The 27,304-nt window shown below is 37.5% G+C and overlaps 1 protein-coding gene across 1 annotated transcript in view; it reads left to right on the forward strand.

Moving 5' to 3' along the window:
* ush2a (Usher syndrome 2A (autosomal recessive, mild)) overlaps window positions 1-27,304 on the forward strand; it is a 194,376-nt gene that overhangs the window by 66,423 nt on the left and 100,649 nt on the right. The window contains exons 22-34 of the mRNA XM_052530541.1: window positions 1,490-1,616; window positions 2,067-2,168; window positions 2,247-2,435; window positions 2,537-2,667; window positions 2,965-3,241; window positions 3,591-3,794; window positions 5,863-5,943; window positions 12,367-12,552; window positions 15,404-15,517; window positions 16,738-16,899; window positions 20,336-20,495; window positions 24,741-24,903; window positions 25,813-25,960. Of these exons, the coding sequence (XP_052386501.1) occupies window positions 1,490-1,616; window positions 2,067-2,168; window positions 2,247-2,435; window positions 2,537-2,667; window positions 2,965-3,241; window positions 3,591-3,794; window positions 5,863-5,943; window positions 12,367-12,552; window positions 15,404-15,517; window positions 16,738-16,899; window positions 20,336-20,495; window positions 24,741-24,903; window positions 25,813-25,960 (2,044 nt within the window). The remainder of the gene's footprint in view (window positions 1-1,489; window positions 1,617-2,066; window positions 2,169-2,246; window positions 2,436-2,536; window positions 2,668-2,964; window positions 3,242-3,590; window positions 3,795-5,862; window positions 5,944-12,366; window positions 12,553-15,403; window positions 15,518-16,737; window positions 16,900-20,335; window positions 20,496-24,740; window positions 24,904-25,812; window positions 25,961-27,304) is intronic.

Genomic DNA, 27,304 nt, shown 5'->3' on the forward strand with positions numbered 1-27,304 from the left:
CTAAAAATAAAACAATAATAATAATAATAGGAAGAAGAAGAATAAACAAATTATGAAAATTGTTAATACTACTTTTCCCCCCTCAATGCATTTTTTTCATTGAACAGGTCTGCCTCTCACTTAACACGACTGATATGATTTTATTGCATTTTTAAAAAAAATCTAAATTAAACATTAATTCAGGCAACACACTTTGGTCAGGAATAATTAAAGTTAACTGTTAAACTGCTGGCAGACGATTTTATTCAGAAAGGCTTTTAGTTGCTGTGGCAGAATTGATCTCCCATCGTAAAGAAGCTCCACTGAATACTTTCAAAGGGAGGAGGGATAGGAATGCAGTGTTGTCTCTGTCCTGACTTCTCCCTAAAGCTGTTTCTTCTCCTCCTTCTCTCTCTCTCTCTCTCTCTCTCTCTCTCTCCTGCTCTCTGCAGTAAGCATATCACAGAGCTGACTTCCCTCAGCATCCACACAGATATTGATTTGATCATTAAATCTTCATCACAAAGAGGAGATGCGATACTTTGTGTCTCGGTGCTTTCACTGGAGAGCACTCAGTCAGGCTGTTAAGTGTATGAACCTGAATGATGTCATATTTTAGCAGGACAATAACCCCATCTTATGTTGATGGTGCCAGCCCCTGAAATTTACTGCTTTTGGGGAATGTCCTATCTCCGGGCAGAATTCCTCAGCGGCTATAGTTCTGTGCCAAGAGAGATTCTGGTGCTAGTTTTCCAACTTCTCCTCTGTAATCTCAGATATTTCAGCGTAAATGGTCAAAGTTAGCTTTAGGTATATGTCAGTGTGACAGTCTTTATCAACTAAATGTGCCTACCTGTTACATCTAGTGACACTGCACTTTTATTGAGCTTGAAACTCGTTTTAATGCTGACTGTGGAGTTGAATGTTTACTTCCAGAAATTTAGGAAAGCCTTTCTGTGAATTTAACAGTATCTACAAGGGTTGTGCACAATACAGAATTGTATCTGTAGTTCTATCTAACATTCTATCATTTAATTTGTCTGTTGACAGTCTGTAGTTATGTCTGTCTCTGTGTTGTTCTATCAATCTTTCTATTTGTTGTTCGGCTTTCTGTCTGTTATTCTATCGGTCTGTCTAATGTTCCATCAATCATTCTTTGTCTTTTTCCAAACTTTATAAACTTTTATTGAACCTTCAAACAAGGCATAGCTAATCATGCAAAGTTTCTTTTGCAATTCAAAAAAGTAGTCATGTTAATTTGTTTATACTGTATTTCAAATCATTTTACATTTTTACATTCAAGATTGAATTACAGTTCTGCATCCTGTTGATGCTGCATCCTGTTTATGCATTTTAACCTCCTAAGCTCTACTGTAGCATAAGGAGAGGTATGTCTCCTCTTCCTAAAGCTGCTAATCAGCCATCATTTGTGCAGTGTGCGTGTGTGTGTGTGTTGTGTTGTGATGTGTTCATGATGAGCGAGTGATTAACCCTCATCGTTTGATGCTAGGCCTCAGCCGTGGCCCTCAGCCCTCACAACGATGGAGGTAGACGCTATAATGACAACCAGTGGCACCATCTGATTGCTACCAGGAAACAGGCCATGGGAACAATCATTGTCGACAATCAATACAGCGGTAATGACGCAAACGCATATGATATTCATAGGCCAGCCACACACCCTCATTTCTGTCCTGTTCGGTTATTCAGTGCCTGTAAAGCCCCCCACTTGAACAGATTTCAAGCAAAGGAATTATCAAGTTTAATTGTTGCCATTCATTGTGTGATTAGAATAATTAGGCCAAAGAAGCCTCTCCTTTCCTGAACTTGCATTTCAATTAAGACTGGAGGTGTGAAGCGGAGTCTCCCGCTTCCTGTCTCAAAGCGGTCTCAGGGGATTTTTCCAACTTGTGGGAGGATTGCTTAATCTCAGTCACTCTTTTGGAGTAATATGACTTTATCTGCACTGGAGCACCAACTGAAACCATTAGAATATAACAGTAAAGTTGTTAGAATACTGCTTTGCCCTGCTCTGATTATTAGACCATCCAGGAACAGTCTCAAAATATTTTTTTTTCCTCCAACAGGATCAGCATCAGCCACAAGTGGGAACACCATCATTGGTCAGAACACGGGTGTCTTCATAGGAGGGATTCCAGAGAATTTCACCATTCTTAGAGAAGACACTGGTAGTTTATTTCCTAATATCTGATTGACAGTGTCAGTGTATCTACAAAGAGTTGCAAGGGCTTGTTATGTGTATACAGGTCAAGCCAAGCTGGTGCAGCAGGGGTTTGCTGGGTGTTTGAGAGACGTAATGGTGCAGAAATCCAGTGGCACTACTGATGCATGGGAGCCTCTGGACTGGGACTCAGCACTTGAAAAACATGAGACCTATGAAAGTTGGGAGGGCTGTCCTGCTGTCTCTGAAGATGGGGCGTACTTCCTGGGACATGGTATGTCCTGCTTTAGTCTTCTTTAACATGGTCTGATAATTTGTAATGTTGATGTAGAAATTTTCTAAGAGTGTATTTCTTTCATCTTTTTTAATATTCAGGTTTTCTGAAGGTCAAGCCTGAAATATTCGCTGGAGGAGATTATTTTGAAATATCATTTGAGTTCAAAACTGATCAGCTTAATGCAATGCTGTTGTTCGCTTATGATATAGATGGGAAAGATTTCATTTTGGTAAGTTTGCTTAAATCTAAACATTAAGGATATCAGTCTACTTGCACTTAATATATATTATTAATAATTAATAACCAAAATTCTGCAATAAAAAAAAAAATGTATATTAAATGTATACATTTAGATTTCATGATTTCTAACTAGTTATGGCACTTTTCTTGCTGTTGAGGTACCACCTCAGTATGATATATGATTTAGTGAAATTAAATAATTTAATCAACAATATATACAGAAATACATCTGTGCAATGTCCCAAAACATCCTTGTAACTGTTGTTTGTGTCCTCATGACATCCAGGCGGAGCTGCAGGGTGGAGTTCTTTTCTGGGTGTTGCGTTGGGGTGAACAGACGGCAGAGTTGAGCGTATGGGTTGGCCTGTCCTACTGTGATGGGGGCTGGAACACTTTAAATGTGCTGAAGAGAGGCCTGTTAGCGAGTGCTGGCCTCAATGGCGTATATGAACAGGACAGGAAGGGCATAGGTGGCCCTCTGACCATCAGCTCTCCACTCTATCTAGGGGGAGTCCCACCAGGAGTGAAGCACCCAGCCCTGAACAAACACAGCCTTCTGCACAGTGAGTTACTTGCTGTTTATTTGAAGGTTTATTATCCTGAAAACTTCTATAAATAACCAAAAAAATAAAGTTGGAAGTGCCCTCTGATATATTTCTCTGACTTGAGTGCAAGCTCTGTTTTCAATCTTGGATTGAAAATTATTATTTCTGCAGTAAACTATTTGAGTCATAGTTACAGAATTATGGTGGTTTTCAAAATAAATAGATCTGATCAAATCTGTCTCAAAATGTACTCAATCTATCAGGAGTTTACTAAATCCGGCCAATTCAGAATGTAACTTAAATATCTTTCTCCCTTTGTCTCTTCTGTCTCTGTCTCTCTTTCATCCTCTTCTGTGCTACGCTGCAGGTTTTGGCGGCTGCATCAGGGATGTTAGATTCGCACGTGGGCCTGTCGTAAGCTTGGCGGCCGTGTCCAGCAGTGCTGTCAGAGTCAATCTGGATGGATGCCTGTCAGCTGACACCAGCGTTAACTGCAGGGGAAACGACTCCATTCTGGTGTACACGGGCAGAGACAGGAGTGCAGAGGACCTGACACTGCAGCCCTTCACGGGTAAAAGCAGCATCCGACCCCTTTTCGCAAGCACATCCCCACCAGCACGGTAGCCAAGCCTCATTGACCCGCAGCTATTTTGGCCTCACGTTGCCTGTCTTGTGTCTCTCTCAGGCGAATGTTTGGCCTGATTTGTCCTTTCTGCTTGGGGTTTGTTATTGTAAAGACCAAACAGAAGAACAACAGAAAATGTCCAGCCCAGCAATGGGTGCAGACACGACACCAGGGGCACAGAGAGGTCATATCTAGAACAGCAACTGCTCTCCCCTTCATCAGCAAAACTGTTGAGAACTGCATTTAGATAATACACACAGACAAATGTAGCCGAGTCACCTCTCTTAAGAGTAATGGAGATGAAGCAAGAAACAGTTTGTGTTCCCACAACAGACTTACTGTGATCGGGGTTACATATTAAAATTCAGTGAAAAAACTCATGAGCCTGTTGAGTCTCGATTTCTGTTGAGACATTCTGATGGTAGAGTCAGAATTTGGCGTAAACAGAATGAGAACATGGATCCATCATGCCTCGTTACCACTGTGCAGGCTGGTGGTGGTGGTGTAATGGTGTGGGGGATGTTTTTTCTTGGCACACTTAGTGCCAATTGGGCATCGTTTAAATGCCACGGCCTACCTGAGCATTGTTTCTGACCATGTCCATCCCTTTATGACCACCATGTACCCATCCTCTGATGGCTACTTCCAGCAGGATAATGCACCATGTCACAAAGCTTGAATCATTTCAAATTGGTTTCTTGAACATGACAATGATTTCACTGTACTAAAATGGCCCCAACAGTCACTAGAATGTGGCATTACTGCTATATTTTGGGTTAAGTCCGACTACGCACCCGAAAAAGTCTGGGAACACACAGATTGTCCAGATAAACAAAGCACGCAGATACGTAGTCAGACAACAGACAACAATGATAATACAAAACAGTTTATTCCGAAGAACACCATTTAATAAAATATGACACGATCAGTAATAATAAATCATAAAAGAAAAATAGTATAAGTCACACATCACACAAACACCACTTCAGAAAATGTATCCTGACTATCAGATCACAGCTACCACTCGTGCTCTCTCACAACACTCCACCCGTTGTGAACACTACAAACTATCAACCAAGCCACCACCACACCCAGAAGGCTACGGGAACCATGGGTACCCCAGATTCTGAAGGGAAAGACAAAAACACAATGAAGCATAAAATCACGCTGACCAAAAGAGGCCTGTCTTTATTTTACTTCTTGACAAACAGATAAACCAAAAATCACAAAAAGAAAAGTACAAAACCCAAACATTATTCATAACATCCAAACATAAGGGGTGACACCCATAGATGTCCGTCACTGTAAGATTATCCCACCCCCATCCGCAGTCCACCAACCGAGGAACAGCGTCACAGTACCAATTTAGATGTATCCTGGCAGGCTGTACACCGACGCGTGTCTTAATCAACTCGGACGTCGCCTTGCACCAGGTGGAGACCGACACACTGTCAAATTAGAATTCACATACCAGTTCACAAAACTGCACAGTTCGAACAATGACCTGTAAGTGAAACACCATCCAATCCACCCGTAGTCGTTCAGTGTGACACACAGATAAGGGTTACAGGAAGTAGCGCGGGCCGACTGAGTCTTCAAAGCCTCCAAAGTCTACTAAGCCTTCTGCAACATTTCCATGCCTTGTACCACAGCGGTAAATAACTCACGCTGCAGAGTGCACTCAAGGACATGCTAATAAAATGATTCGCCATAAAAAGCGTTCACTCCGCGTTCTATTCAGCCACGCTCCTGAACCTAAACTGGCGCCCCATGATGACATCACGACCCGGAATAGCACCACCCCTTAGGTGTCTGTCGTGTCTTCTGTTATACTCACGAAACACCATATTTAGGAATTAACCCTATGATGGCTGATTACATCACCACACACACACACACACACACATACGTATATATATATATATATATATATATATATATATATATATATATACTGAACAGTATAGAGAAAGCACATTTCTTTTTAAATAGTTTTTTTTATCTTTGTGTACAGAGTATTTGTACAGAGTAATGGCATCAGGAGAAGGAGGTTGGACAGCCGGGCCATGGCAGCGGGGGCGCAGTGGAGAAACAGGTAGGAGAGATTCCAATAGGCCAGGGATAGCCAACTCCGGTCCTGGAGGGCCACTATCCTGCAGAGTTTAGCTCCAACCCTAATTAAACACACCTGAACAAGGCAATCAGTGTTTTCGGGGTTACTAGATAGATACAGTCAGGTGAGTTTTTATGAGGGCTGAAGCTAAACTCTGCAGGATAGTGGCCCTCCAGGACCGGAGTTGCCTATGCCTGCAATAGGCAGTCAAATGTCAGCAGTTAGGCTTTGGTTCTCACTGGAAAAATCCTATGGTCTGATGTACGCACTTGCCTTAAAAAATATATTCACATAATCAACATTGATAATGAATCCAAATCAACATATTATAATGATTTCTGAAGGATCATGTGACACTTGAAGACGGGAGTAATGGTTGCTGAAGATTCAGCTTTGCCATCACAGGAATAAATTGCATTAAAAAAGGATTCAAATAGTAAACAGTTATTTTAAATTGTAAAAATAATATTTCATAGTATTACTGCTTTTACTGTATTTCTAAACAAATACAATATATTCAGACCTGGTGAACATAAGAGACTTCTTACAGAAACTTAAAACAATCTTATCGACGCCAATCCACAGGGGCCTATTGTGCACTACCCCACCGCCTCAAAAAACATTTTTCTAAAGGCCATAGGCCATAATGACTATAATGTTATATTAAAATGTTCATGCTGAAAAATTTGGGATGCACTAGGCTTCCTGTTTCAGCCGCATATATGAAAATACAAAAATGGTGTGCACATCCCAAACATCCAATTAGGACGCAGGTGCAAGACAACTAAATGATATAGACAAATAAAGAAGTGAAGTCTGAACACTGAAAACTACTGCTCCAGAGGAATTTAATCAAGCAACGTTTCGACCTTCAGGTCTTCATCAGCCGCATATATGCCCATTTAAAATGAACGCACTTTAGTACAATACAAATACATTAAAGGACTAGAGATATGATGACTAGTTGCCAATAAGTATTGTTATGGTGCAAAAAGTCAAACTTCAGAGGCTTGTCATCAATAACTTGTGATTAATCAAAAACTAAAACTGAAAAAGAAATCATAATCCTGATACTTTCTTGATTGATAGCTTCTTGTATTTGGTACATACGTCTGCTATGTCCAGTGTTCGGGGGGGAACGAGTTACAAAGTTGGTATAGCCTACTTATCACAACATTGTCAATCACATCGTCAATCGAAAACGCTAATTTATTAAAATGTCTCGCTACCAACTACCTACAGTAGCTTAATTTGTGGAGGACGAAGAAAAAGCACTCATTTGGTAAATGAACCAGTGAGAAATAATAAGTTTTAAGTAGGGTCAAGTGCCTTTTCAATACTTTTAAAACGGTATCGGCTCCTAAACAGTGCCTGAACCAATACTTTAAAAAAAAAGAATCACAAAAAAACTATGGATAACTTTAAAGAACATTACAAATATTTAAAATAAATCCATAGCTTGTTGTGCAAGTTGTGCTTCCCTTAATCTAAGGCTAATAAATGTATTTCACAATCTGGGTCATTATTTAATACAAAACCACACATAATGTTTCTACTGTATCTCTGCCACTCACTCTGATATTTAGTTAAGATGAGTGCTGTCTGTCACTGTCTTAAATCAGTTCTGTGAATTACTGTATGGTCATTCTTTATAAAGTAGCAACAATGTCGTTTTTAAAATACAGTACTGTGCAAAAGTCTTATGGAAAAATTAGTGTTTTCTCCCCAAAAAGGGTTTTAAGACAGTTATTTATATCTTTTGCTGTAGTGTGTCAGTAGGAAATATCAATTTGCCATTAATTTTAATAATAATCTAGTGCGATTTTGAATGCACAAGCAGTCTGACAATGGCAAAATGAATGTTTGGAAATGTAAACTGATATTTTATACTGACAAAGTACAACAAAATATATAAATAACTGTCCGAACACCATTCTTTTAAGTGAAAATACTAACGCGTCTAAGACATTTGCATATACAGTAGTGTATGTATAAAGTACGTATGATTAAATTAAGTATATTTAAGTAAGTGTAATTAAAGTATGTGTTCGTTCACATGTGTTAAGGGTTAGATTTTCGCTGGAGAAAACGGCTGTGGTGTGATGAGCGAAAACTTTACAGATGAGAAACCGACTGCTACCTCGTGACCTTTAGTAAACTGTATTTATGACAAAGAACTGCACAGATATGGATATTCTAACAATCTATCGATAAACACATACCTCGTGTCCTCTGTTTGTTTAAGTGCGCATGCGCTGCTCCGTTCGCGGTCTTCGCCTCTGTGGATTGAAGAGCGCGCTGAAAGACGGAAGGAGACCGGTCTGACGCTGGTTTCATGTGAAATTTAAGCGGACTGACTCTGAGGCGATCGGATACCGGTTCCATACCCAACCCTACTTTTAAGAAATATATTTTTTGATAAACGAACCCAAAACTGTCTATGTCCTGGCTGGACTGTGATGTGATTTGTGTCACGTGCAGGTGCGATGGATCGCGTACAGACCAATAGGGTGTCGGAATGGTATATGTTTATACTTCTCATCCAACCACAATCAAATTCACTACATCCGGATGGCGCGATTTATCTGGATAGGTTTTTTTTTTTTTTTTTTTTTTTGAATGATGACAAGCCGGAATGAAAACAAGCCGAAAATGAAATAGCAGTAACGAAGCTATTTTTTAAAATGTAAGGAGTAGAAAGTACAGATACTTGCCTGAAAATGTAAGGAGTAGAAGTAAAAAGTCGGCTGAAAAATAATCACTCAAGTAAAGTATAGAGACCCCAAATTTCTACTTAAGTACAGTAACGAAGTATTTGTACTTCGTTACTTGACACCTCTGTATGTATTTAGGTAAATACATAAAGTACAGTTTATGTTCCCAAAACATTAAAGTCTGGCTACTATTTGTACTTTACAGTAATTTATACTGAACACTCTTACCAGTGTTGTAGTCGAGACCGGCTCATTCGAGTCCGAGTCCAGATCGAGTCCAGAGATGGTCGAGTCCGAGTCAAGACCGAGTTCAGAAAGGGTCGAGTCCGAGTCAAGACCGAGTTCAGAAAGGGTCGAGTCCGAGTCAAGACTGAGACCAGAGAGATTGGGTCTTTGACAAGACCTAAAGAAATCTTCAAGAGTATGTAAAATGTATGATGGAAACAATAAAGGGTAAAAGGGCCACATAGTATGTGGTGTAAAGGTAATTTTACTAGAATTATGGGTAACACTTTAGAATAAGGTTCCATTAGTTAAAGTTAGTTAACTACTTTCGTTAACATGAACTAAGCAAGAACAATCCTTCTACAGCATTTATAAGTCTTAGTTCATGTTAATTTCAACATTTACTAATGCATTATTTAAATCAAAAGTTGTGCTTGTTAACATTAGTTAATGCACTGTGAATTACCATGAACTAACAATGAATAACTGTATTTTCATTAACTAACATTAACGAAGATTAATAAATAAAGTAATAAATGTATTATTCATTGTTTGTTCATGTTAATTAATACATTAACTAACATTAACTAATGGAACCTTATTCTAAAGTGTTACCGAATTATGAATTGTTACTTGTCAATATTAAGTGCCCATTTTCACATAACATCGTTGTACCACTATACACATCCATATAACCTTTCTAGTACACATAACATTACTGTACGACTCTATATTGTAATTCCACATAACACTTCTAGTACAAGTAACATTACTGTACCACTATACCTGTTCATGTTCAACTGTAACAGCTTTCACATAACTTTTAACCCTGAAGCTTAACTAATGACTAATATCCTGAAAATGTCTTGGATTATGTGCACTTTAGATGTTGTGAAGATTACAGATGGGCATAATTACTTTTCAAAAAATTAAGTGAGGAGACCATCCTGCTACCCAACCAAGCATGGTGTGGTCTCATGATCAATCCACAAAGACTAAAAACTCTCTCTATTGGTGCAGAGGAAGCGGTGACTGACAAAAGTTACCATTTCATCACTTTCTGTAACAGCAACGGATAATCTAATGCTAATTTCACTGGATGGTGGGTTTTAATGCAGGGTCAAATACACACTAGTCGAAGTTTTTTTAGTTACGGAGGGCATACACACAAGAGCCGACTGACTGTCCAGGAAAATTTCATGCAAAAGTGTGTATGTGCCAGGGGAAGAAAGCTGGATGAAATGCCATATAAGTTCAATGCCTTCTGTCAGAAATTTTTTGGGGGGGAGATGTTTAGTGTTGAGACAGTCAGTCTGTGTCTGTATTCATTATATAACTTAATTAAACAATATTAGTTTTTTTCTGTGACCATTTTGTCCTACTTTGTAAAAATAACACAGTTGAGAGAAATAATGTAGCAATGTGGCTTTCTGGAAAGCGGGATCACTACAGGCGGATGGCAGGAGGGTAATTTAGGCCGGTGACACACTGGCTGCGTGGCGTCTCTGCTGCATGCTAGAAGCGTGGTGGCTGCTTCGCGTTTTCTGTGTCTTTACACACCAGAAGCGTGTCTGACGCAGCGCTGGCGCGCTGCTTCTGCTATAGATGACATAGGGAGAGGCCGCTGAAAAACCAGGCTCTTGCAAAATAGAGTATGTTTGACAGGTGCAATATTTGAAAATCGTTTATTTTTTATTTATTTTTTTAAATTACATTTATATCTGAATTTATGCCAACCTATAGACTTTCAAATATCAAAATGTCATGAATTAATATGTATTTGTGTACATAATGACACAAGTGACATATAAACATATTTTCCTAGTTTATTTTGCCTGGAAACGCTTCCAACGCGCGCGTGTTCGCGTGAAAATAGGCGTCGGTTCTATTTCTAGCATGCACGCATTTTCCGCGCGGCTCGAGCTGCGCCTGGGATGCGCTTCTCACGCAGGCAGTCTGCAAGCTCTAACCTGTTAACATGGGAGCCGAATTAAAAACAGACAAGCCACGCAGTTGAGACGCTTGCGCCATGCATCCAGTGTGTCGCTGGCCTAACGTCTCATGTCACATGAAATATTTTGATTGGGACTCGAGTGGACTCGGGCATAAGTCCGATTCCTAATATGTTCGAGTCCGAGTCAATACCGAGTCAAAATGCACACGAGTCCATGACAAGACCGAGACCATTAAAATACGGTCTCGAGACCGAGTCCAAGACCGCGTCCGAGTCTCGAGTACTCAACACTGACTCTTACTCCTTCAACTGAGACAAAAAAGGCCTACAACTTAGCCAGCACTACAGGCTCCATACTGCTATTTGTTTGTGTCATAGTTTTAAGGCCAACCCATTTTATTCTTATCTGCACAATATATGTAGCAGTCAAGGAGATGAGATGTGCTTGAAGATTAGCTTATCGTGAAGTTCTTGGTAAGAGCGTGCATCACACACTGCCTTATTACAGGTGAAGATGCTGTCTGGGAGAAAGGGAGAGAGAGGTGGTGGTGTCCTTGAGACAAAGAGGCTCAGATATGTCAAATGATGGTTAAATATTTTATTTAATCATGCATATTACTTATGCACATATAAAACAGTAGACTTTGCAAGCTACATTGGGCTATGAAATATGGCTTCAGTTTATGTATAAACACATTTAAATGATTATAAATGTGTTTTTTTTTATGACATACATGTATTTGACATTTACTACAATGCACCTTAAAGTCAAAGCAAATTGCCATTTGCCACCCATTTCATTTATGTAATTTAATGCATTTAGAATAAAGATTAAGAAGATATGTATTTTCTTTGAAGTAACATACCCATTAAGAAAGTAAATAGGGTAAATTTTGATTTAATTTTAAATTTCCACTCTCTGTATAGTTGCACATTTACTTTCACAGTTCACATTTGTAGATGATGAATCATAAAGACTTCCTACTTAAATGTGTACACACCGCATTATAGGTCAGAACAGCATTTCAGTGATCACACTGTATCACGCACATATGCTGTCTGGCTTGTTTTGACTGTATTAATGAGGGTTAAAGAGATTCTGTAGTCTGTGACGCATCGTAAATGATGCTTGTTGCATTTCTGCATATGTTTGACTGTTTTATTTATACCTCCTAAAATGGGAATCCTGGAGAGAAAGCAAGCCATTGCTTGATGGGCATGAAACGTAGCCCAGAATGAATGCTGCATGTACAGTCATATTAAATCAATGCTGAAAAAGTTATAACTCTAATAAATTGTATTTATGCTAATAGTTAGATATGATTTACTGTGTCTATTAAAAGTGAGGAATGTGTGTGCTGCTTTTCTTTGGCCTGACACACACTTTCTTTCCTTCCCAACTGGATTCTCACACTCTCATTCCTCTCCTCCCCCTTACTTTGCCTCTTTTGCTCTCTCTTTTTCCTGCTTTGCTTCTCCACATGTCTCTCTCACCTATTATTTCCTGTACAGTTCCACAAAGTGTGCTGCCTCCCTCCAGAGTTGGGAGTGTAAATGGTTCCAGCGTGGTGGTGAGCTGGGAGGAGCCGGCGGAGGTCAGAGGTGTAATTGAGAAGTACGTACTGAAAGCATACACCCGGGACCGTCCCTCCTCGCCCCCCATCAGCGCCACCTTCCCCGACTCTCAGCACCTGACAGGTAAGGTTCATACCATCCACCTGGAGCTTGGCTTTGACACCTTTTAACCCTCATGTTTGATTAGGGGTCTCAGATACCCCAGGGCCATTTTAATAGCTTGAAATCATACTTAACATGAAGTGATCAGGTTAATTCTTAATGATGTCATGAATTTGAAGGGAAAATAACCATTTTTTGAATTTGCTATTATTTTATAACCTGTGCAAAATATCGAAAACACCTTATAGGAATAATGTATCCAAAAATGGAAATATCATCTTTTTTGTTTCAGCCCCATGTCTTTCGAAACCTTCCAAATTTTAAAGATAATTATGCACACTTTTTAACAAGGGGTGAAAGAATGTCCAAGCTGTTTTTATACAATTTAAATCAACTTTGACCAGGACTATATATCTATATATATATATATATTTTCAGTGAATAAGTAAAAAAAGTGTTTAATTTTAGTTTTTGCTCACAGTGAGGAACGTCATGTGGCTTCAGAAGACTCAGAATAAAGTGCACAAGTTTTATGGACTTCAGAACTTTTTTTGTTCTTTTTAGAGCATGACAGTCACTGGTCTCCATTCACTTTCATTGTATAGAAGAGAGCAGCCTGCTGAATATCATTTGTTTGTGTTTTTTGGAAGGCATAAAGTCATACAAGTTTATAATGACAGGTTATTTAAATAATTAAATGATTGTTGTTTTGGTGAAGTATCCCTTTAAAAGCTAAATTTATTAAAGGGGTAGTTCACCCAAAAATGAAAATTTGATGTTTATCTGCCGACCACCTAGTAACACAAACTGAGATTCTTAACACAAACCTTTGCAGTCTGTCAGTCATATAATGGATGTGAATGGGAATCATGACTAAAACATACAATAAAACAAAACAAAAAAAACATACCCACTCAAAACCAAATTAGACCCTGCGGCTCGAGGTGATACATTGATGTGTAAAGACACAAAACGATCAATCTGCCAAGAAACTTAACAGCATTTATTCCGAAATCTCCTGAGAACATTCTTCTGAGCATGTTCTCAACCAGGCGCGTAAGGCGTTTTCTTCTTCTTGCTTTATGGTGGATCGCAGACTTTATTACCGCCACCTATCCCTCAAGTAGAACATTGAGGTGGCGGTAATGGAGTAAGGAGAGGAAAGGAGAGTTTGAACAGTTTGCACATTGCGTGAATCAGAGGTAAAAAAAAAAAAAAAACTAAATAAATACTGTTCAGTTTCTTGCACAGACAGATCATTTTGTGTCTTTACACATCAATGTATCATCAAAAGCCGCAGGGTTTAATTTGCTTTTGTTTATGTTTGCTTTTTTTTATTATTATTGTATGTTTTAGCTGTGATTCCCATTTACCTCCATTTTAAGACTGACAGACTGCAACAGTTTGTGTTTAAAATCTTAATTTGCATTCTACTGAAGAAACTAAGTCACCTACATCTTGGATGCCCTGGGGGTAAGCAGATATACATCACATTTTTGGGTGGACTGTCACTTTAATGCTCCAGACAGTCTGTAGTCACGGCAGTGTTCCCTATGTGACATTGCAAGTTTATAGACTGAAAATCTGCTTGGTTACTTGAAATTACTGCAAAGAACAAATGAGGATCTTGAAACAACGATTACGTTCTCAGATGACCAATCACCATGGCTATACTCTGTCTCTGGGCAAAGCGTAACAAGAAGACCTTTTTTTTTTGCCTTGTTCTTGGCACGCTTCAACCTGTACAAGCCAAAGCTGCACTAATTTATGATAGTCGTGACACCAAAAGCAGAATTACACAGGCAGATAAAAACTCCGAAAGCAAATGAGTGGGTAACGAGGAGAGAGCAGGTCAGGCTCTTAATTGAATTAAAAGACTAGGGATAAAAAAAAAAAATTACACTACCTGGCCAGTTATAGCTCGGCTGGTGTTTACCGTCCAACTCTTCCAAGATCTGTCTGCTACATGGATACAGTGGAAGCTAGCCAAAGATTCACTCATACACTCCATTAAAGGATCCTGCCTTTATTTTGGATGACAAATAAAAAAGAAACATCCTATTTTAAAGTCTACAGATGAATTAAAAGCAGTACTTGCTGAGGTCATCTGTTCTGATTCATAAATAATTACAGAACTGTTGTTTATTCAATATTTATTGTCTGAATGTTTGGTTTTTAAATGTCAATCGAATTTAGATGGTTTCATGCACTCTGTAACTAACATTTCAAAGTGCATAACTAATTGTGACTGACAGAAAATGCTAATGTAATGTGGCTCATATTTTCTTTTACTTTAGGTAGTTTTTGCTTCTGTCTGTTGAGAATGAGTGACTAATTTGACTGACTTCCAAGTGAACATGTGTCAGGATATAATTTGATTGGATGTCTGTGATCCTATCAAAACAGACCAGCAGTCATCCAGCTCCGAACAAACATTGCTGAACTGAGGTCACGTCTTTAACATCTTCAGAAACAATCACTAAGTGGTAAAAGTCCTGAGCGATTAATTAAATTCAGAGGTATATCGATCACAGCACAGCTGGATAGTGACTTTCATAGCGTGCAAGAAACCCCCTTTAAATAGCATCAGCCACTTTATCTATTAAATAACATCATTAGTGTCCCATATCCTAGGCAAAGGCAATATCACTTTCCATCCATCTGATTAATAGGAGATATTACTGTTTGATAATAAAGACCTTTTTAAATCCAGACCTATTATCAGAAGTGATGGTTATATTACGCTGTGTTTGAAAAGCCATTGCATTAAGGAAGCGGAGTTGGGGAGGCCCACTTTTTGAAATATGGATGCAAAAAGAATGACATTTACCTCTTGCTCTCTGAAACGTTCTCTTCCTCTCTTCTTTCACAGGCACTTTAAGTGGCTTGGCTCCTTTTAGCAGCTACAGTATTACCCTAACGGCATGCACTCAGGCCGGGTGCAGCGAGAGCCCGTTTGCCATCGGCTTCAGCACTCCACAAGAGGGTAAAGTCATTTAAAAGGTCCTGACTCCCACATTTCTTTGATGAATAATAAAAGTGACGAGAGGGACTCAAATAGTGCCGAGCCATTTGCTTGAAAACTCCAAACTAATTTGATGACAAAGTGCAATGCCAGGCTGTAATTGCGCCATCTTATTTATTTTTTTTATTTCCCCGTCTCGTTCTTATTCCCGTTTTCGGAGAGAGTGGTTTTAGGAACAGGGGTAAGTGCGGCATTGAACTCTTTCCCCTTTAATGACATGCATTTGTAATAGCTGTAATGCAGATTAATGGGCTTTTTAATTGCTGTTACATTGTTCATGCGAGATCCGTGTCTTAATGTACGGCATCTGAAAGATTATTGAAAGCTTCTTCATTTCACTCAAGCAGAGGAGTAAATCTAAAGACAGTTTGGGCTAAAAAGAATTGATTGTGGAGCCGAAAAGTATGAAATCGAGAGACAAGTGGCCTATTTCCACCAATCTCGTTCAATCTGGTAAGGCTTGCTCCTGTGGCATGAGCTCACCACGGAAAACATCATTCCTCTCGCTCAGGCTCATTCTTTATTGCCTTCACATCTGACCACACAGGCAAGACAAAGAACCTTCTTCCTCAGTCAGAGAGGGAAAAAATGTAATGTCTGTTGAACAAGAGATTTTTTCCTACATGAAACAGCAAGAACAAAGACAGATTAATTGTCAGCAGCAATTCTTTTTTTCTGTATGATTGTAGAAAAAGAGCTGATTTCTCTCTTTTAGCAGTGAGTACAGATGTTGAAAAATGTAGATAGTTTTTTTTTTTTTTTTTTTTTATCTAAGTTGGGATAAATTGCCTTGTTTAAAGGATAGTATGACATTAAGGGTCATCGTGGAGTGAAAAAATCGATCTGATGTGGACTTGATTAATAACTCAAATTACAGTATCGATTCTCCATGAGGGAAATTTTTAACATTTTAATACCTCCTACAGAATCAACTTTATTCTCATCTTACTCTTGATCAGAACATGTTTGACCTAAATTGCTTGTTGAGGCAGTATTTCTCTGTCAGTGCAAAACCTTGTAAAATATGAAAATATATATTATTAGTAGTAGTAGTATTGATTTAACCTGATAAATATATAATAATCATACAATAATATTTCGATCATATTTTATTTTTGCTGTCTCTACTAACTTGTGTAATTAACTATTTGATCATTTTATTAATGTCTTATTTTTAATAGCTCCGGAGGAGGTTCCTTCACCTTCTGCGATCTCTTACCCCAACTGTCTGTCTGTCCACTGGGACCCTCCACTCAAACCCAATGGTATCATCATCCAATATATCCTCTACAAAGACAATACTTTTGTGTACCAAGGCAACTTAACCAGCTTCAATATCACAGGTAAGCAAGACTTGAAATGCAAGACTTGCCTATGCTATCTGGTATCCATTGCTTGAATGGCAAGTGTTCAATCAGGGTCAAGTATGCATTAACTAGATTTGGGACCTTTACTCATTCATTAAAGGAATGTTCTGGGTTCATTACAAGCTAAACCATATAATTAGCATTTGTGCCATAATACTGAATACCACAAAAAAAAGAAAAATGTCAATGTTAGAGGTTTATTGGGCCAAAAACTATTCAAATGTAATTTTACACAACCAAGCATGCTCTTTTTGACCCCTAGAACTGAACGGATTGTTACTGTACCATTAAGACATGGTATTGTACACAGTATATGTAAATGACCTCTCTTATGATTGGTTAGCCTCTGTGTACTGCCCTAGTTCAAACTCTTGTTCACCTGGTCATGCCAATTCAAGTTGCAGAAATACAGAATACGGTCACAACCAATTGTCTATTATCCATTTTTTTTATTTCTTATTTTTTATGGAAATTAGTTCGCAAATAATGTGTATCCTGTATCCATGTGATATGTACACTTTAATCAACTCATCATTCGTGCTTTAATTCAGTGTTTACCAATTATGATTAGAAATAAAAGAGAATAGAACAGAAATGAAAAGCAAATGGAATGCAGAGATTAAATCTTGTTACCTTTTTATGAAAGAAAGAAAAAAAAAACCATTCAGACCACATGGTGGACCCATTGGCCAGACTTGAACTAGAGGAATAGCTGCCCATGTTCCTCTTGATTTAATCAAATCCTGCAGTGAATAGGTGAAGCAGATGCTCTGCTCTAAAGAGCATCACTTGTATTACTGTATTTCATCTTGCCAGTAGAGTCAGGGGCAACAGCCTGCCATTGTTTGTCGTTTGTTTTCTTTTTTCTATTCCCTGTGTGCTCTTTTTGCGAGTAGCAGCAGCCCCTGCTCTTGGCGGTAGTGCAGGAATATTGTGAGATGTTTTATTAAAAGGCTCCAATGCTCCAGCCGCCGTTTGACCCAGGGTGAGAAGCATGCCTAAATGATATGGAGCCCCCAAAAGGCCAATTTACACTCAGGACAAGTATATTCTCACTGAGATGAATCATTCAGAATGTCAGCCCCCTCCTTCCCTCACACACACTCTCACACATAGACAAAGGCACTTCCACTACTGGACTGAAAGGAGTTCTCAAACATCTAAAAAACCTTGTGACTTGTGTATACATAATTTCCTTTATATATACTTATTCTAAACATAACTGTTTTCAATTATAATATATACATTTTAATTAAATGTATTTTTTTTTTCTTGTGATGTCAAAGCTGAATTTTAATATCCTGATTTGGTGCTCAAGAAAGTACACTCAAGAAGTAAACGTTGTTAATTAATATTTCTAAGTACTTAATTGTATACAGTAATTATGTAACAAGGACACCTTAAAATAAAGTGTAGTACTTCTTATCAATTATTACAACAGTTGTGCTGCTTAATATTTTAGTGGAACCCAAGATACATTTATTTTGTCAGGATTATTTGATGTATAGAAAGCTCAGAAGAACAGCGTTTATCTGAAAAATTTTGTAATGAAAAAAGTAGTTTGTAATATTTTGTAAGCATGCATTAATGGCATCATCCTTTAGAAAGTGACATATTTAAAAAAAATGGTGCAAAAGCTTTTTTCACTCAAATTTTGCTAGTAAATTTCACAAACAACTAAAAAGAAAGGGCAAGTAACACTTAAACATTACATTTTGAAGTAGAGTATTATATATTACATATAGTATTAATTGTCTTATAAAACATTTTTTTTTTACAACTTCAAAAAATATTTTTTTACAGTGTAATATGACTTTAGTTTAAGTTTAACAACATGGAGTTTTTTTTTTTTTTTTTTTTTTTGTCTCATGCTAAAACATTGCATCCTGTTAAAATTACAGAAACTTCTGATTTAAATGTAATAAAATTATAATATGTTGTGTGTATATATTATAAATATAAAGATATATGATAGAGAATCTAACATCCAAACGTGTGACACAAGTACAATTAATAAAGTTTTAGTTAAAAAAAAAAAAAAAATCCAAGATTTTCTTATACATCTTCATTAGAAAGAGTGATCAAAACCAAACATTTCATGGCTTCAAAACAATAATCAGCTTGTTTTTAAAGTAAAAAAATCATGGTTTTCATAATGGTACCAACAAATCAGTGAGACCAGGGTCTTATTCCACATCCAGATTGAAAATTACAGCTTGCCTGAGTATAATCATTGGGGATTGTATCCAAATATAATTTTATTCCAGCACCTAGCCAGTTTTGATGTTGTCACAATGTGAGCTCTCTTTTTACTCAACTTTGTCTAGTTTCTGCTGGTCCCGTACAAACCAACATAAACAAGGGTCACGCTGAAGTCAATGTCCTCAGTCCACTCTCCGAGAGAAATACCTGAGCTCATATCACATTGAGTCTGTGTAAAGAGCCATAAAGTCTTCAGTAGCACCGCACCGGGGTCTCCGTTTACATCTCCTTCTTTTTGATCAGCCCGACCTTCTCTCCTGAATGGCTACAGATATGCCTGACTACATATGTATTACAACCCCAAACCAAAGAAGAAAATGTACCGAAGGCTTTGAGAGAGCATTTCTCATAAGACACATTGTGTGGCAGGATGTTATTTTCAGTCTGCTCTGTGGGGTGTCCTGTATTTATTGTGGGTCGTTGTAAAGGCAGATGTCTGATGTGATAAGAAGCTATAGAGCGCTGCATTGCTGTGGCTGCTGTCCTCTCCCCTTCACCCCGCCACACGCAAACCCGGGGATTCCAATTTCTTTCAGGATATCTTGGCTCAGCTTCCAAGCTGCCCCCTGCTGTGATTTTGGAATATCTCACCTCTTTTATTCCTCCTTCCTTGACAGTAAACTGCTTTCAAGCGCTTCAAGGAGAGATCCTCCTTCCCGTCAAGAGGAGTTTTTGAAACGAACCACTCTCAGGCAGTGTTTGCGACTTTTGTTTCCAAGTACAAATGATTAACACATGATTCCAGTCATGTGGAAGCAGCGGCTGCTGTGTGTGAGGAAGGGAGAACCAGGAGCTCACTGATCATCAAAACAACATAAAGAACCCAAACATGTAAAAATACTCCAGTACCAGAGATTAGATCACAGTTTCAGGTCATATTAGAATTACATGAAGTATAGTGTAGGTTAGTGACCAAATAGAAAGGTTAGTGACAAAATTCAGAGAGCTGGGATACAGATGTCAGCTAAAGATAACGAAACGACAACTTGTTTACAATTGCAGGTCATTTTCTCTGTGGAATAAGCATCATGAAATATGATGATATGTTGCATTCTCAGCCTTTTATTTTTATGTTTTGTAAAATGATTTATATAGTCTTTAATCATTTTCTGAAGCGATACTGATGTTTTGTTTTTTTTTCTCCGTCCAGGTGTTGGTGTTTTCACTCCTCATAAGTTGATGTTGAGTGCTTGTACTGAGGCAGGATGCACCAACAGTTCCCAGGTTACCCTTTTCACAGGTCAGTTACCCCCCACGCATGTAGAGCCACCCATCCTGACCACACTGGATGCCCGCAGTATCCACGTACAGTGAGTATGAAAATATATATATATATATATATATACATTTTCAGTGAATATTATTATATATCTGTTTAAATAATTAAATAAAGGTTTGTTTTGTCTGAATTTGTAAAGTTTTTAAATCATGATTTTAAAAGCATTTTAGGGATTTTATTTTAGAAACAATGCAGTTAAACTCTTTAAAAATAAATAAATAAACGTTTCACCCTCACAAGGTCTGTCCTTGGACAAAACACACTGGTGCACACTAACGAGCCATGAACGGGAGTGAAGGTCATCGTTCTCACCTTTCATTTGACAATGTTTTATCAAAGAGATACGCTAATGAGGTGACGGACATTTGGTCCTCTGTAAGGGGACGAAACACATCTCAGATCTTGTTATTCCTCACAATTATACTAAAACTGAGCTCTGCATGTCAAATCATAACCCTCTGTAGATACAATGTAACCCCTGTTTAAAAAGAAAAGTGCTCACACAAAAAATTTCACAGTAGTGGCGATTTATCTGACCAACCCGTATGTCAAATTTGAGAAGTTGTCCCTATCCACAGCATGGGTACATTAATCAGCTGAGTGTTTTCCATATAATCATAAAGTACGCCCCTTCCGCCAGTCATGCCATTGGCTATTTGTCCTGATTGTCTTTGTGTGTCCTCCGGTTGCAGTTGAGCAACCAGGGGAACCGAGCAGCGTAGCAGACCTTGATTTAGGGGCTAATTCTCAACTCCTGCCCCACACTGGACCATCTCATTGGACTGCATGAAAATGCCCAGTCCGACCTTCTTCCAGCCTGTTTAGCATGCAGAAATTTCTCCAGCGTTTGACCCCTACCGCTTGACTTAGAGAGAGAAGAAGAAGAAAAAAAGAGAGTCTGCACAAGATTCTTCCCAGCAGCCTGCACCCTGGGCCTATAGCAATCTATCTGAAAGCCTTTAGAGGTTCATCGTCAGCTGCCCTGCGCCATCACTTAAGAACTATCCGGAGAGGGCACCATGCCACACAACAACACGAGGGGACGAAGAGCGAGAGAGAACTGAAAGAGAGTTAAGGAGCACTGGGAAAACTGAACTTATGTACACTTTGTTTTAAGCCAAGAAAGATGACAGAAGCGCTCCGGTACAAAGAAAATGTCATCACTTTACTGAATGATCAAAGGTGGGGAGAGAGCGAGAAGGAGAAGGCCACGAGGAGAATTTATATTTGAGCTGTCACCTACACCATGGCAAAATTCACCACCAGTTTACTTCCATCAGAAAGCTGCAATTAAATTACTCCCAGCACTACACCTTTACTAGTAATACAGTACCTGGAGATAGAGAGAGAGAGAGAGAGAGAGAGAGAGAGAGAGAGAGCTATCCTTTAGCATTCCTATTAATCTCAATGGCATTCTCCCCGAAAGCATGCGATTTCAAATCTGCCATCTTTGCTTAACTGTGCTCAGGTTGTTTTGACCAGTCAGCTGAGATGTAAATATGATAAATTATGTTATGACAGTTGTGATTGGCATGCGCCCAGTCCCAAACCCTTTACAAGCAACTGTCCTGAGATGTGCTTTAATAAAGAATCTAGGGTTTCAAAATGAATTGGGAACTGGTAACACCTCTACTTTTATATATTACAATATACAATATGTGTTTAATAAAAATGTAATGCATTTTATAACTCAATTAATTATTTGCTATTTACAAATAATATATTAAAAATACATATATTTAAATAAATACATAAAGTATTATTTATTTACACTTTAGTTCAAAAGTTTAGTGCTCAGATAAAAAACTGTTACATTGATAATAATAAAATATTTTTTGATTAATTAGTTTGATTACTGAGGTTAATTAATTGGTTAATTAATTAGAATCATTTCTGAAGGATCATGTGACACTCAGTTTAGCCATCACTGGAATAAATTATATTAAAATAGAATATAAAATATATTATTAACGAGTTAACCAGCAAAGCCTTGACCACCTAGATCACAACATTCAATCTCTCTCTTGTCTTCGGCTGAGTAGCAGTCTTCCTCAACAGCTTTCATTCAATTATACTCGTTTCAGGCATTGAAGAAGAAAAAAAATACACAAGCCTTTTCTTTTTATTCTCCTGCTACCTCTGTATTAATGGCAGCGGAGAGCTTGCGATCTCTGTAAGCCATTTATTAAAAAGATGTATATGACCCACTTTGTCTCATCACCGATTTTCATAACTTGATTATGTATCTGCTCGATCCTGACGGCAGCACCTCTGAGGGAAACTCACTTTAATGATTGTCTTCATCCGCCAAGAGGGGGAAATGGTTATTGCTTTATTTCCATTGGATATTTCAATTTGAAAAGGACGAGAAGCGCAATGATGATAGAGGGAGAAAGAAAGCGAGCGAGAGAGAGAAGGAGAGAGTTTGGGGGGGGGGGGGGTGGAAAGGCAGCATTGTAATTTGACATTACAGATGATATCTCTCTCCCTCTCTCTTTTTTTTTTTCTCTCAGGGTCTAATTGTAGATACAGTGCCTTTGAAAGGTATTGCCTTGTTAGCAGAATCGTAATAGGAGAGGGTGAAGGATCATACGTGCTCAATACTCTTTTGTTGTGTTGCGATTTGCCTTTGAGAAAGCTTGCAAGACCCCGGACGACTGCAGGACATGCACAAACAGAATATCAGCAGAAAGTATACAGCACCTTGAATAAATTAGAAATTTGCTCTAAGTATGATGTTAACTTCTCACCACCTTTACAGTGACGTTCAAAACAAGATTTTCAACCGTTGCAAATGTTTAGGTGGTTCTGTACCAAAATTATGCAGTTCATAGTTCAGTGTTTTCTTTGTGATGCTATAACCGAAGTGCAATATACTCCCAAGTCTTGCAAAAATTATATATATTTTTTTGTTGTTCAAGTATTATAATTGATTAAAATGTCATGTTATTAATACTATAACCAACTGCTTATCAATTATGCAATGAAACATCTTAATGGCTGTTGTCGTTTGCCATTTAAAATGCTATTTAATTTATGCCTAAACTCAATTAATCACAATAATGAATAAGGTCACCTGTGGGTGTGTTTGCTCCGTGTGGACCAAGAGGCCCTTGTGAGCTTCGCACTAAATTAAGGAAACAAAGAGGGTCGGAGAAACATCAGGTCAAACTCATTGTACTTAGTTGCTTGATGATTCTTCCCATTACACAGGAGGTTACTGTCCTATTTCCCTCTTAAAACAACAATGATTTAAGCTCTGTCTTAGATTTGACACCATTACCTTTAACAGGGACAATTCTGACAGAGATATAAAGGTCATTTTACAAAATGGGTGCTATTTGTGCTCCCCATATACGTGTAAAATAAATAAATAAATAGAATCTTATCTTGACAATAAATGCTTATACAGTTTATTCACAGTTTTACTATGCTAAAAGTAGTTTTACTAAAAACACCCATGCAAATCAAGTAACGTAAATGATGTCTTTGTGTTTTTCCACCCTTAGGTCTGTCCTTGTCTTGTGTTTTTATTTTTTTTATATATATGAATTAATGTGAAATATATAGGAATAAAATGCTACTACATTGTCTTTATCTTTCTGTGTTTGTTTAGATTTTAGTTGACTGTATTATTTAAAAATGTGAAGTTGTTCCTAGGTTGTTGCCAATCTACTAACCTTTACATAATTTTCCCACTCTAAAGTAATATAAAGTAAAATAAATTATATAACCCCCCAATATTTTTTCCAGAAGAGGAAAAAATGGGCTAATAAATCTGTCTGCCCTGTTACCTAATAGAAGACAATTTATAAAATGGTACTTTATTAATCACCAAATCAGAAGATGTATCTGAAACACAGCATGAAAGTAAAAAACAATCAAACAGCCAAAATATGTTTAGTGAACAACACGCACAAAGATGAAGGACTCTTTCTCTCTAAGTTTTTCATTTCTCCTCTCAGTTGTCCTGTGTGATCCTGTCTTTCAGATTCCTCGGTAGATAGCAGTGTCCTCTGTTCTAAATTTAGCCTTAGAAAGTCAAGCTAGAGAGTGAAACGCTCACCCACAAGGCTTTCCTATTTCTGTCCGCACATCCTCGGACAAAGTTGTCATGATCAGGTTTATCAGGCTCTGTCTGTTCTGAGTGGTCTACTGGTTTTTCCTATGACTGCTGCTGCTTCTGGGTGTACTGTACATGCAGCTCTCACAAGGGAAGTGCAGGGGTCATGTGACAGGATATCAGACTCAGTGTTTTGTCTCTGGTGTTCTTCAGGTGGGCTGCTCCGGTGGAGGTGAACGGCCTGCTGGAGTTCTACATGCTGTACCAGTCTGCCTTAGGAGAAGAACCGGTCGTCGTCTATAACAGCTCTGAGCTTTTTGAGGATTATACAGTGCGGAACCTCGTCCCTGGATCAATCTACCTGTTTCAGATAGCTGTGCGTACGCTCAGTTTCACCTTACACACACCTAAATGAGTAAAGGAGAGCTCAGAATGCAGTATATCATATCACTGTGACTTTCAGTTTATGTTGTCCTTGGTAAATTTATTAAGTTGTGCCTTTTTAAAATAGTCATACTGAATATAGTGCAAAAGGATCATTGTGTGCCACATCAGCACCTTCATGACTCTGATTCAGATTACAACTTTGCTTTCTTGTTTCATTTTAATTTTGTATTTCTTTTTTTTATTGATTTCTTAATTGTGTTAAGAAACTTGTATTATAATAAAGTTAACAGAATATAATTTTTTTTTTGACAAAGTTTGTATTATTTGTATGCCAGTTTAAGAAACTTAAATTGATTTGATTTTTCTTTCTCATTACTTTTTATTTTGTTGGAATTATTATTATTTTATAATTATATTTTAACAATATGAAAGTCATTTTGAAATAATTATTTGTGTATTATTTATACACAAGCCCAGATGTAATCTGATAATTATTTATTTAGTTATTTTTTTATATTATATATTATTTTCTGTATTAATTTGGGGATTTTATTTTATTTATTTATTTATTTATTTATTTATTTTTGGGGGGGGGGGGGGGCTGCACGTTTTTAATTGATTTGAACATGGTAAAATGTGTTTACATCAGCCTACAGACTTTAAAGCTTCTTACTGCCTGTTGCTTATATTATTTTATTATTTACACTGATTTAGAGTAGACAGCATAACAACTGGTCAACTTTGTACATTTTTATTTTTCCACATCTTTAGAGCTTATAGTTTAAGGGAATATCTCAGAATTCCCTTGATAAAATGTGCTTAGAATCTTTTTAAATCTTTTTAAATCATGTTTATGTTTTATGTATAACTGATGAAAAGTTTGTCTCTTGACCTGCAGGCTTGCACGGGAGGTGGATGCACCCTCAGTGACCCCAGCGTCGCCCACACTGAAGAGAGTTCACCAGAGGAAGTGCCTGCCCCCAACATCCTGTCACTCTCCCCATATTCCCTCAATGTGTCCTGGAACCCCCCTCGAAAGCCCAACGGTGAGTGGGGTTAAAACTAATGCCCAGCAAAGGTGAATTCATATTCCAAATGGCCATTTAGTTAAGGGTGCTTCAGGTTTAATGATGGGTTAGCACACAGAGAAGGGGACAGGAAAAAATTAGCACTTTGTGTGGCGGTGCGACTGGGAACGCGCATGACAAAGGAAAAGAGGGTGCTGCGTTTTAAGTGGATGAAAAGTGCTCCCTTTTGACTGATGCTGTCAACTGCAGCTTTAGCGCAGCTGCAGGCCTGAACACTGGATGAGGGACACCACTGCCGCCCCTGCTTTTGAGAACAGATGCAGATTAAGAGATGTGCTTCTGGAATTCAGTCCTACACTTTTTGCATTTCAGTGAATGTTAATTCCCATGAAATTAACATCTATTGTATCTATGTCTATTAAGTATGTATGTATTTATAATAGTTTACTATTTTTTGTTTATCCATCAAGGGTTATTTAGTGAATGAACTAAATATTTCATATATAAATGATATATATATATATAATATTTTTTTAGGTCAAGGGTGGGATAAGACAGTTAAAGGGCCTCTAATATGGTGTGATATATTCTAATATGATATATTATCTTTTTCAGGAATTTCATACCCTTTAGTCTTGTGTGGATATAAACTATAATTTTGTGTCAATATGAACTATAACTGTAATCAAATTGATATATATATCTGCATTCAGAGTAGTTTTGAGATATTGAACTTCAACGTTTTCTCATTCCATTCGACTGTGTAAATAGAACCTTATTGTTTTTTAAATAAAAATCCCATAATGTATACAACATTAAAAAAAAATCTATCACATAATATAAATCATTTGTCACAATAACAATTAATAATGCAATTTTGACAAAAATGTCAGATAGAATCTCATAATTCCAAGGGGACGAATATATATATGAAACAATTAAATAGGACACAATTGATTAAACAATACAGAGTATGTAGTTAAATTGTTTATTTAAATTTATACTTTTTTAAACATTGTATATTTTGAGGAATGGTTAAAATGTTCACATTTTCAAATACTGAATTAAAAAATAAATCTTTAAAATTAAAACTTATTAAAATAAACAGATTAATGACTGTAAATCTTAAATCTTAAAAAATCTGAAAAATATAGATGAAATTGATTTTTTTATATGCACTGATTACAGAAAATGCATAGCTTTTATAATTTAATGGACTGTATTTTGCATCTCAAGACCTACTCAGTGTATTATTATAGAACTATTGCAAAATAAATGCACAATAAAAATGCACAAATATTAAGTATTTATTTAATATTCAAGTTAATTAAAGCTCTTTTAATAAAAGAGTTAATTATTTCT

The sequence above is a fragment of the Carassius gibelio genome, chromosome A17, assembly GCF_023724105.1.
Source record: "Carassius gibelio isolate Cgi1373 ecotype wild population from Czech Republic chromosome A17, carGib1.2-hapl.c, whole genome shotgun sequence".
NCBI classification, from domain to species: Eukaryota; Metazoa; Chordata; class Actinopteri; order Cypriniformes; family Cyprinidae; genus Carassius; species Carassius gibelio.